Here is a 12,657-nt window from a genome sequence, read left to right as displayed (position 1 = left end):
ATATTATATTATATTATATTATATTATAGTATTATATTATATATTATCTGAATATATGCAGTGTTATGGCAGATTAGCTAGTCATTCACTTATGTCACAAAAAACATAACCACTTGTTGTTTGAATCTTTAGTTTACGAAGAACCAGATTTAATAATTAAACATTAATGGGAAAACAGTCAAACTGAAAAGGACAGAGATCAACCGAAGAATGGATCATCATGCATCCAATACAAAGTAAAACCAATCCTAGAATTAAATCAAATGTAAACAAAATTATGGCAGTATAATTGCAGTACTTTGATTATACTTCAATATTAAAAACAAAACACGATTTCTATTGTCAGTTTTGAACTAAACCTCACTTCCTCTATTGCATTAAAGCAGCCCGAACCTCACATATCTAATTCAATCAGGAATCATGGGCTTTATTTAAGACTTTATTACCAGGCCAACAAATTCCCAATGCTCTGAATTCTTAAACAGGTGTAGCTGTTGTGTCTAGAAGCCTGTATTTACGGTGACTTATGAAAGCTTAATCTGCAATGCTCGAAGTATTCACTAATACCATATGTACAGTGTGAGTGCCGTACACGGCTGTGTGCTAACGCTGGTCTTCTGAGAGCCATGCGGACGCCTCTGTCACGGATATTAATGGTGTGAATACTGAACAAATTTCCCCCGTACAGCACTGCAGCCATTCCCTCATGTTCCCCAAAGCAGGGTACTTAGCAGAGCAAGGACGACAGGAACAAGACAATTTCTGCAACAAAAGTTTTGTTTCAGATGTGTTGCTAAAGGACTAATGCAAAAACTTGAATAGTAATTTGAGCACAGCTGTGCTTATAAGTTAAATAATACGTTTATTAGCCACGTTAATTTGGGAAAAAAAGCGCAGCACATATATTTCTAACTTGTTGAGCCATGGTTCTAATGCGAGTGATCCAGTCTGCAACCCTTTTAAATTTCATTCCCCCTCTGTCTTTCCAATAACTTCTCATTTCTCTTAACACTCACATAATGCCAAATGCAAGAACAATTTGGCTTTAGTGAATAAAGGACTCGATAGTTGCCAGGAATTGTATTATAATATGAAAATTTGTATTCCTTGCATTAAAGTTCAACTACACCGAAATTTCAACTTGCGTTGTATTGGTAAAATATCGGTAGTATGTGTAAATTAACAATGTTTAGTCATTCTCTATGTTACCTGGACCGAGAAATTATTATTTGTTAAAAAATAAAAAAATTGTCTGCTCCAGGGGTTTGGTGAAAACGTCTCAGGTTACGTATGTAACCCTGGTTCCCTGATAGGGAACGAGACGCTGCGTTTGAGACGCGGTGGGAACGCTCTGCGTGATTTCGTCGTGAAGCACGTGTAAAATCAGTCCAATGGAAGCCCGCTACGACATAGGTGACGTCATAGACCAGGAAACTATAAAGCAACCCTGAAATCAGACCGCGACAGCTTCTGAAAAACCTGAAGCAAGTCGATCAGGGCATGCAGGAAGTATGGCAGGCAAACGCAGCGTCTCGTTCCCTATCAGGGAACCAGGGTTACATACGTAACCTGAGACGTTCCCTTTCAAGGGAACTCGAGCTGCGTTTGAGACGCGGTGGGAACCCTATACCCACTACGCCATAGTGACAAATGCCCGTTCTGTGTGAGGTCCTGCGCACACTAAGAAGCAAGCAACCTCGCCCCAGGAGTGGAGAGGTCAAGGTCATAAAACCTGACAAATGTATGCGGAGAGGACCATCCTGCCGCATTACACACGTCAAGAAGGGAAACTCCCGAAATTAAGGCCATAGAGGCCGCCATACTCCGAGTAGAATGGGCCCGCACAGCCATAGGTGAAGGCTGTCCGGCCGCTTCATAAGCCAATGAAATAGCCTCGACTATCCATTTACTCATAACCTGCTTAGATGCAGGGCATCCTCTCTTGAGTGACCCAAAACAAACAAATAGTTGCTCAGATTTATGCCACAGGGCAGCTCTGTGAACGTAGGCATCTAAAGCCCGGACTGGACATAACAGGTTAAGATGTTCCTGGTCAGGGGTATTAAAGGGTGGAGGATAGAAGACCTGCAGCACTATTGGGCCCCCAACATTCAGTGGGACCTTAGGAATATAACCCGGCCTGTGGTAGAGAAATGCCTTCACCATACCAGGTGCAAATTCCAGAAATGAAGGAGCAACCGACAAAGCATGTAAATCACCAATTCTCTTGATAGATGAGATAGCAAGGAGAAATAAAGTCTTTAGAGTGAGGAACTTTTCAGAAACCTCCTCGATGGGCTCGAAGGGAGCTAAAGCCAGACCCTCGAGTACAATGGCCAAGTCCCAAGCCGGTGCTCTAGCGTGCAGTGCAGGTCTCAACCTCAATGTACCACGGAGAAAGCGAGTAATTAGAGGGTTTCTCCCAATAGAAGTACCCCCCAGAGGGGTGTGGTAGGCAGATATAGCCGCCACGTAAACCTTTAGGGTGGAAGGAGATAACCTGGCCCAGAAACGGTCTTGCAGAAAACCAAGAACTGAACCAACAGGGCAGTTAACAGGATCTAACTGACGTTCAACACACCACGTGGTGAAAAGTTTCCATTTTAGCGCATACAGCCTTCTCGTGGAAGGAGCTCTGGATTGAAGAATGGTTTCTACAACATCGGTCGAAAGACCGGTCTCCCTGAGCCTGGCCCCCTCAGAGGCCAGGCCCACAGTTTCCACAACTCCGGCCGAGGGTGAAATATCGTGTCCCCGGCCTGAGACAGGAGGTCCACCCTGATTGGGATCTCCAAGGGGGAGCCGTCCAGAAGAGACACCAAGTCCGAGAACCAAACTCGGGTCGGCCAATAAGGGGCTACTAGAAGCAGACGAGCCCCTTCTCGGCGAACCCTCTCCAGAACCCCCCGAAGCAAAGATATCGGGGGAAAGAGGTACAGGTGCAGCCTCGGCCACACCTGCACCATAGCATTCAGACCGAGAGGAGCTGGGTGCGTTAGAGAGAACCACATGGGACAATGGGTTGAATCTGATGATGCGAAAAGGTCTACCTGAACACGACCAAACTTTTCCCACAGGAACTCCACCACTTCTGGGTGAAGTCTCCACTCCCCGGGCCTCAGCCCCTGTCTCGACAGAATATCTGCTCCCACATTCTGACACCCCGGAATATATACCGCCTTGAGCGACAGTAACTTCCCCTGGGCCCATAGGAGGATCTGATGGGCCAATTTGCAAAGGTGACGTGACCTCAGACCCCCCTGATGGTTGATATAGGAGACCACCGAAGTGTTGTCTGTGCGGACCAACACGTGATGGCCTCTCAGGTCTGGCAGGAAATATTTGAGTGCTAGAAATACCGCCATCAACTCTAAACAATTTATGTGCCAGGAACATTGATGGTCCTGCCACAGACCTTGCGCCGAGCGGCCACTCATGACCGCCCCCCATCCCGTGAGGGAAGCATCCGTCGAAAGCGTGACGCGTCGACAAGGAGCCCCCAACACTGGGCCCTGGGCGAGAAACCAAGGTTTCTTCCACAAGGCCAAGGCACGAAGGCATAGCCGCGTAACCTTGATCTTGCGGAACGGATTTCCCCTCGGAGAAAACCCCTTGGTCCTGAGCCACCACTGCAGGGGTCTCATGTACAGAAGGCCAAAAGTAATAACGTTGGACGCAGCTGCCATGAGACCCAACAGTCTCTGAAACTGTTTCACAGTGAGTGACTGGCCTAGTTTCACATTCTTTGCGGCTGTGAGAATCGCAGAAATACGAGCAGGAGACAGGCGTGCCTGCATTGTGGTCGAATCCCAAATTACACCTAGAAAAGTGGTCCTCTGAGCAGGGAGGAGCACACTCTTTTTGGTGTTTAGCCGCAACCCCAAACTCTTTATGTGGGACAGAACAGCATCTCGATGCTGAACTGCCACCTGCTCTGACTGAGCTAAAATCAACCAATCGTCGATGTAATTTAATACACGGATGCCCTGGAGTCTCAACGGAGCCAGAGCTGCATCCATGCATTTTGTAAAAGTGCGGGGAGATAAACCTAGGCCAAATGGAAGAACCCGATATTGGTATGCTTCGCCCCCGAAAGCGAACCTCAGGAACCTCCTGTGATGAGGATGGATAGATACATGGAAGTACGCGTCCTTCAAGTCTATTGTGACAAACCAGTCCTCGGACTGAATCTGTGATACAATCTGTTTGAGTGTAAGCATTCTGAACTTGAGTTTCTGAACCCTGCTGTTTAACTGGCGCAGGTCTAGAATAGGACGCAGCCCTCCATCCTTCTTTGGAACAATGAAGTAACGGCTGTAAAACCCTGACTCTCTGCTGGGAGGAGAAACCCTTTCTAAAGCTACCTTTCGAAGAAGTGTCAGTACTTCTTGCTCCATTACCAGAGCCTGCTGTGAGTCCACCACCGTGGGGAGGACTCCTTGAAATCTGGGCGGACGAGAACCGAGCTGAATTCTGTAACCCTTTTCTATTATGTGCAGGACCCATAGAGAAATATTTGGCAGAAGTTTCCACGCTGCCAGAAATTCCGATAAGGGAACCAGTCTCTCGAGACTGGCCTCTGGATTTGATTGAACAACCATTTCGGTGCCCTGAAGCGGCGAACCGGCAGGGAACAACCGAACTGACCATTCTACAACCCTCCTCAGAGGATTGCACGGGGATGCTGACACCTCGGCGCCCTGAAGCGGCGAACCGGCAGGGAACAACCGAACTGGCAGCGCTGCGACCCTCCTCAGAGAGTCGCACCCCAGAGGGCGCCGTTAGGAGAAACGATTTCTCAAAACCGTCCCTCTTTTTTTTTTTTTTTCATTCGAAAGGACTTCTTGTCTAAGCTTTATTGGAGATGACGACAGTCCTCAGATCTTGCCCACCTCTAACTAGCTTAGTTCCTATGACCCTCCTCGGAGGATCCTAGGAAAAAGCAGGCACCTCGGCACCCTGAAACGGCAAACCGGCAGGGAGACCGAACTGACTGCTCTACGACCCTCCTCGGAGGATCGTATGGGGACGCTGACACCTTGGTGCCCTGAACGGCGAACCGGCAGGGAACAAGCGAACTGGCAGCGCTGCGACCCTCCTCAGAGAGTCGCACCCCAGAGGGCGCCGAGGAGAAACGATTTCTCAAAACCGTCCCTACCCCGGAGGGGACCACCCTTAGAAGCCTGATAGCCTCGGCATCAGGTCTTCTTCTTTGTACTCTATGCCAGTTTCAGGAACATAGATTGGTGAGGAAGAAACCTCTGGAACGCCGCTGAAAGGTTTAGTTTTCTTGAAAGCGGAGCGTCCAGAAGAACAGACATTTTCATCTTTCTTTTTCTTTATTTTTATATCAGAAAAACGTATACATATAAACATATATATATATATATATATATATATTATATATATATTCTCGAATAGAGTCAATGCTGACAATCCTCACATTCATCTATGTCCTTAAATACTTTACCCACCAGTACTGCCTAATAAAATTTATTTATTATTAAAGATGGCTGGTGGGTAACGTCGGGGTTAAAAATGATGACGCCGACTCGGGAGAGAGAAAGCTCGCAAGCGTCTCTATAATCCAAGGCACTGTCATACCATGATACTTAATACCCATAACATTACTCTAGTTAGACGTTTGGGTATTAAACACATAAAATAGAAACCGGTTTATTCCACTATCTCGACACCTCAGTGTGGAGATAGGGAAAAACCAGTAGTCCCCGACGAGGAGGCTGAGATACAGAGTTTTCCTGTTTTTTTAGATATATTTCATCTAATAAACTCTTTTTATTTTCACTCTCATAATGTTCAGCTGTCCAGTAAATATTTAACTAGCAACAGCATTAGAAAAGCCTCCTTTTAAAAGCTCCTCTTTATCCAACAGAGTTATGAGCTGCCTATTTATTGAAAAATCAAACATCTGCCTTTTTCTTAATATTTTTATTTGTTTTGTTCACTTTTTCTTAACAAAACACTAACGATACCAATTCCTCAGAACTGGAAATTGCAGCACACTGGATCTGCAGGTGAAAGCTGAGATAGGGCGGGGCCCGTCCCAACCCACGCTGTCAGATCCGATTTCGAACCCCAAAATGCGAGTCGCCGCCTTGTCTAGGCAACAGCGGGACCCGCGCGGGGAGCGCAAACCGTACCGTCCTCCTCAAAGAACGATCGGCGAGAGCGGAGCATCTTCATAGATAGACTCATACAATGCTCACAATCAGCCCCCTCGAGGACTGACTGAGCATGCTCCACTCCCAAACAAGCGACACAAAGCTGATGTGTGTGTCCCCACCCGTATATAACGAGGGCAGGGAACAACACACCGTCTATAATCTTGCTTGCTCGCCATAATAATGATAGATATATTGGGCTTGACAGACAACAATAAATAGACAAGGACAGATATACAGAGAGCGCTTGCTGAAGGTGCAGAAGCTGTCGCGGTCTGATTTCAGGGTTGCTTTATAGTTTCCTGGTCTATGACGTCACCTATGTCGTAGCGGGCTTCCATTGGACTGATTTTACACGTGCTTCACGACGTAATCACGCAGAGCGTTCCCACCGCGTCTCAAAAGCAGCTCGAGTTCCCTTGAAAGGGAACTATAGATTATACTATGTGGTAATATGGAGCAGCTTCTTTACCTTACCGGGGTTTTGTTTTGGGGGTTGGGCGGAACTGACAAAACAGCCGTTTATTTCAGTTTACCCATTTGTTTGGCTTAAAACACTGTGTTTGTGGTCATACAGTTTGAAATGTTGACTACAAACAGGTAGGTTTCTCAGATTTTCCATAGCGGCGTTTGTATTTAATAAAATAAAACTAAATTAAACTATTACCCTTTGAATTATTTCACCTGGGAACAATACAATACTGGGAAGTTGACACCATTATGACTAAATGTTTGCTAAGAAGTGTTTCCTACTAAAGGCGGTATTTAGTTAAGCATATCCATAGCAGACCGGTGGGAGTGGCCTTAGATGACAACATGCCGAGTGCATTATGGGTGTTGAAGTTTTCCAACCAATTTGGTAAAATGACCAAATATACATGTTATTCTCTATTCTCTCAAGTCAGGTAGCACCATTTTTTTTCCGCCTTTCTACTGTATAGCCAGGCTAGTTTTATTGAAAACCCATTTTGCTGGCAGTGAAGTGTCCCTTTAAATCATAAAAAAACACTTTAAAATGTTCACCTGTTTGTCAAAAATATAAGTAAAAGAAAAACAATTATATTGTCAATATAGGATAAAAATATACATACATTATACTGGCTTCTCTGACGTTGCCAAATATTTATTTTGGATCTCAACTATATCTAAATTGTCTAATGTTCAAAACACAAAAAGACCAAAGAGAAGTGTATAACAAAATAATGTAGAAAGTGTTTCTACTGTAGTTGCTCGAATCCTCATATAAGTCCACATTATTAAACAAGTTAATAGGCGACACAAACCCACGGGAAATTGCATGAGGTGTTTATGTCAATTAATTTGATATAAGCCTATAAATCAACAGTAAAAAAAAGAGACAGTTTTCTTTTACAAAGAAATGAAGCAGCACTGAGTGAAAGCTTCCATTATTAAGTATAGTAATCTATTATTAATGTAACTGTAGCAATGACAGATTGTGATTCATATTGACCAGAAAACTATCAAGATGAAAAGTGCACAACAGTGCAATTTCACATCTGGACTTCTGCAGACCTGTGAAGGCAAATCCCTGCCTAGAGTTCCTGTGTAGATTAACACCCACTTGAGATGCCTAATTGCCTGCAGCTGAAAGGACTAATTGAGACGCCACATTTTCAAACCTTTTTCCCCACGAATCAAGACATTCTTATAATAAGCCGAGCAGAAATTTACACTCCCGCAGCAATACGTATCAAAGCCAGGCTCACACATCACTTCCTGTTTTTTAGCACAAGTCTCCAGATGTACGACACTGTCTAAGCTCAAAAGAAAATCGGATATGAGTGCATTGAGATCTGTTTGGTTTGGTTGTGTAGATTGTGGAGAGAAATGTTCTTCATGCACGCCACTGATGATGCTCGTATTCATAAACTGTGTAATCAAAGACGGCCAAATGAGACAGAAGACATGTTTTGAAGAGAGTTTTGGGAAAGAAAGGAGGGTGAATGTGACAGATCTTAGCATGGAAACGCATTTGCATGAAATAACTTGCCTTTGAGACATGATCTTGAATGCATCGGGCAGATAACAGTTGATGTTCTCCATTTGAAAGGGGTCAGCATCACAGATCTTGTCATCTGTCCGGCCGTAATTGGCAGTCTCAATCATGATGACATCACTTCCTGGACAGCGTAGGTCAATGGGATAACCCTCACAAGACAGCTCCCGTCTCACCAGACCAAACGGCATAGCTGCCCGGCTAAACCCTGAAAGATAGAGAGACACTTTATGGGGGGGGGGTACTTTTTTTTTTTCACTGAAAAAAGTGAATTTGCTATAATATAACATTCTCATAATTGCAATGTGAAAAAAAAGTGATTAGATCATATTATTGAAATTGTAAAATCTTTATACATCACAGTAGAGGTAAGATAATTTGGAGGAAAATAATACCACAATGCTAAAAACTATATTATAACTAGATTTATAATAATTATATAAATAGTTTATCAAAATAAAACAACAATATACATCAGTGAAATCCAAAGATGTTTTTTTATTTTTCATTAATTTGAATAAATAATGAATGACAGATGCAACAATGCTAACAATCCATATTACAACACACACACACACACACACACACACACACACACACACACACACACACACACACACACGCACGCACACGCACACGCACACACACACACACACACACGCACATATATATATATATATATATAGTACTGACAAAAGTATTTCTCTCCATTTTATGGAAGTGTGAGAAATGCCAGACAACAAGAGAGATATACAGTCAGTGAAAAAAAGTCATGTTCTGCTAATGTGAAGAGCATCAACTGTCTGTGTTGAGAGTGAAATCTGGGACTGAGCTCAGTGCAGCAAAAACAAATATATTATACATTCTACCAATCACAGGCCCTGACCTTAAATATAGCTCCATTTTTAGAAATTAATCTCACATGTGAAACACAGCACGCATGCACCAGAAAATACGTATAAAAAAGTTAATTGTGTGCTATGACTGAGAATTGCACATATCCATCTGCCTAAAAGATGTTTTTAAAAAGCAAACTAAACAAAATATAATTTTTCAAAAAACAAAAAAAAACTTACAATAAAGGTCATGTTTATTTCTTAGGTGCATCATTTTTTATTTGCCTGCTGCATCATACACCTCCTCAGACTGTAAATGGTGTTAAAATGTGTCTTGTTAAAAATTACATAATTTATTATAAAGATTCATAACCTGAGAGAGAGAGACTGCTGTTTAATCTATATTTCCTCAAGCAATGTGTATAAACGAGGCCACATTAAGTAAAAATCCATCTAAAATCAGTCTGTACGATTGATTTATTCACGTAAGTGAAATTATAAAGTCAACATGGCTCTGATTTTTTTTTTTCTATTCATGTTTTTAAATGAAGAGGAAAATAATCTGTCTGCTGAGAAGCTTCTCCTGTAATTATTCAGTCAGAACACAGTCACTGCGCATTTTATCCACAGCATTCCCCCTGAGTTTGACATGCTGAGATGTTCTCAAAGACACTGACAGCAAAATGGATTCAAATGACTTTAAAAAGTCCATTCAGTGGAAATCAAATCTAGGGCTGTTGAACCAAGATTTATCACTGTTTTTTTTTTCATATCTTTAGTCATTCCTTGTGACCATTGGAAACGAAACACAGCAGCAAATTTTGACTGATGACAGGTGTTAACTCCTCACATATGTCATTTTATAGTGCGCACAGCTCAACAACATGCAATTCACTTTGTGACTCTGTAAAACCACCAGTGAGAGGTAAAGCTTAATAAAATGATGGTTTCGAATCTGCACTATGATTGGATGTGAACAGCATTCAAAACCATTGTAAAATGGCAATAAACTAGTTGCTAGGTAACTAAAAAACTACATTACTTGTGTGAAGTATTGTTTATTCATATATCATTATTATTATTTAGATATTGGTATTGTTTATCTGTTGCCAACATTTTATTTATTTTATTAAAACAGTACTTTTTTTCTCTCTAAAAATTACACTTCTGTTCAAAAGTTTTGGATCAATAAAAGTTTTTTTTTTAGTCTTCAATAATGCATTCAATTGATCAAAAGTGACAGTAAAGACTTTAAAATTGTCACACGAAAAAATATCTATTTTAAGATAAATCTTGTTCTTTTGAACACTATACTGCAAAAATGTTATCAACAAATCCAGAAAAAAAATGTGTTTAACAATATTAGGAATCTGTTTTCAAAATTGATAAAGAAATGTGTTTTGAGCATCAAATCAGCACATAGAATTTATTTCTGAAGGATCATGTGACACTGTAGACTGGAGTAATGATGCTGAAAATTCATCACGGGAACAAATTACAAATATATTAAAATATAAAACTTTTTTTTTTTAATTGTAATAATATTTCACAATCACAACATTACTGTTTTACTGTATTTTTGATCAAATAATTGCAGCTTTGGTGATCATAAGAGAATGTAAGAGACAAATTTTAAAACATTTAACATTTTTTATCGTGTGCATATTTTTAAAATGGATATGCCGTGGGTCGGCTGAGCTGGCTTATTTGAAGCGAACAGAGTTCATGAAGCATTCAGGTAAATTGACATAGATAATGTGATTAAATTTGATCATGATTTATTTGCTCAGGTCTTTTCTTTCTTTTTGCTTTAACATTTAAAGTCATGGCCCCTTTCCCCTGGCCTACATTCCCCCGCACTCTAATGCAACTCGATTGCGAGGTCACAATGGTGTTTGAGCGGATCAATGGGGCTGCGGCCGTGTCCATCAGACCGGCCTGCATTATCTCACTCGGCCCTTTTCCCTTCTGACTCCAACTACACAGGAATAGCACAGCCAAACCCGCCCCCTTTTCACCTCATCCGATCGGCTCTGCTAAAACTCTCCGTTTTCCTGAGCTGCGGTTCCGCCACATGGCAGCAGATTTGATCCTCTCAACCACACTCCATTCTTTCATTTCACCAGAACGCCAGGAAAACCAGAGTATGTTGAGGGCGTGGAAGGGACGATAATGAGAAACTTCGACGTGTTTCTGCGGCCTGGCATGTCGAGTTTACAACACGCGGTACTTCTCGAGTGTCTGGGAATTACATTGAAACGCATTCCAATTGCTAGAGCCCCAAAACGCCCACCAGCGCAGTTCATGCATCATGTAGTCTGCTGGAGCCTGCTTCATAAACAGCTTTCCAAAAGCAGGACAATTGATTAGGCCTGGAGTCACTGCTGACTCACGCTGTTATGGACGGATATTTCAGGACATGGTCAAATCTATACAGTAGAGAGAGGGGGAAATAAAAATGGGACAGACTTTCAAATCTAATTAAGGGGAAAAGACTTCATTCTGTGAAGAGGGATTTTATACTGTAAAAATGTTACAAAGCAGATTAAAGTAGTTCAAGTAGGCTGGAACATTAACATTATATAAGTTAATGAAATATACATTATAGCGAATTTCTTGCTGCCACAGCTTTTAAATTTAAAACATTTTTTAACATTCAAACAGTCCATGTTAACCGAACGCCTTTAAAAGTGTTTCGTACATCTCTTACTGCTGCAGTCTGACTAACATTTTCTGACAGTAAAGGAGCTTCTTACTGCAGATTTTAAGCAGTTGATTAACTAATGAACACTGTTAATGATTTTTGTGTGGGGAAAATATAGGACACATTACTCCTGACGTGTAAGACAAACGCCCCCAACAACCAGTCTATTAAACCATCAGATAAAGTCTAAAGGTCAATGATTATTCAATTCTAGTAGATAAATGTGTCCTTCATGACCTGCTTAAAGGCTGGCCCTGGCTAAAATATTTTTCAAATCTTCAAAATGTCAGAGACCACAAACATTACGATAAAAATAAATCATAGATTTAACAGATTTATTCTAATAGTGGATATGTTCTAATAGCAAATGCCGCGATGTGACCAAGACAGCACAACATACACTAACAGATTCTATTCACAAACAACCAGATTCCCGACAGTAAATACGGAAATCTAGCAAAATCTCTTGTGGTCAAATGTGACTTTAGAATAAACAAACATGGCGGACGACGGGCCAGAAGAAATGGTGATAATAATGTTTGGACTGCTTTTTACAGTACATTTTCAGGGGAAAAAAGGTTTGGATTAGTTTGTGTTATGTTTCCGTCTTCCATCAGCTCGCTTTCTGATTGGGTATCGTTTCGTTCAATGTGACAATCTACAGAGTTTGTCCACGGAAATATTCAACATGTTGGATATTTACGATTTGGTGCAGCCCCAACATTCTTCCAATCAGATTCAATTACTCTTAACACACCTCACACCACAGGAAAATAATATAAGATAATCTGTTGAATAATCAAGATAATCGGACTTTACCTAGGATTATCGGGAGGGAAGAATTGGTTCCAAAATCTGAGCGATTATCTTGTAGTGTGTGGATGTCTTAAGAGAAACACTCAGAATTGATATACCCAT

The 12,657-nt window shown here is 41.6% G+C and overlaps 1 protein-coding gene across 26 annotated transcripts in view; it reads right to left on the bottom strand.

The window, feature by feature from the left end:
• adgrl2a (adhesion G protein-coupled receptor L2a) overlaps nt 1-12,657 on the bottom strand; it is a 139,779-nt gene that overhangs the window by 76,077 nt on the left and 51,045 nt on the right. For all 26 annotated transcript variants that reach the window (XR_013194829.1, XR_013194830.1, XR_013194827.1 and 23 more), the window contains exon 3: nt 8,194-8,407. Coding sequence is in view for 22 of the 26 variants with exons in the window: in XM_077202789.1 (XP_077058904.1) it covers nt 8,194-8,407 (214 nt within the window). In the remaining 4 variants the exon portion in view is untranslated. The remainder of the gene's footprint in view (nt 1-8,193; nt 8,408-12,657) is intronic.

This window comes from Siphateles boraxobius, unplaced genomic scaffold, assembly GCF_051911475.1.
Source record: "Siphateles boraxobius isolate OS27281-9 unplaced genomic scaffold, OSU_SipBor_1 5, whole genome shotgun sequence".
Classification (NCBI taxonomy): Eukaryota; Metazoa; Chordata; class Actinopteri; order Cypriniformes; family Leuciscidae; genus Siphateles; species Siphateles boraxobius.
Note: the sequence above shows the minus strand (reverse complement) of the source record. Positions and strands in the feature narration are given on the sequence as shown.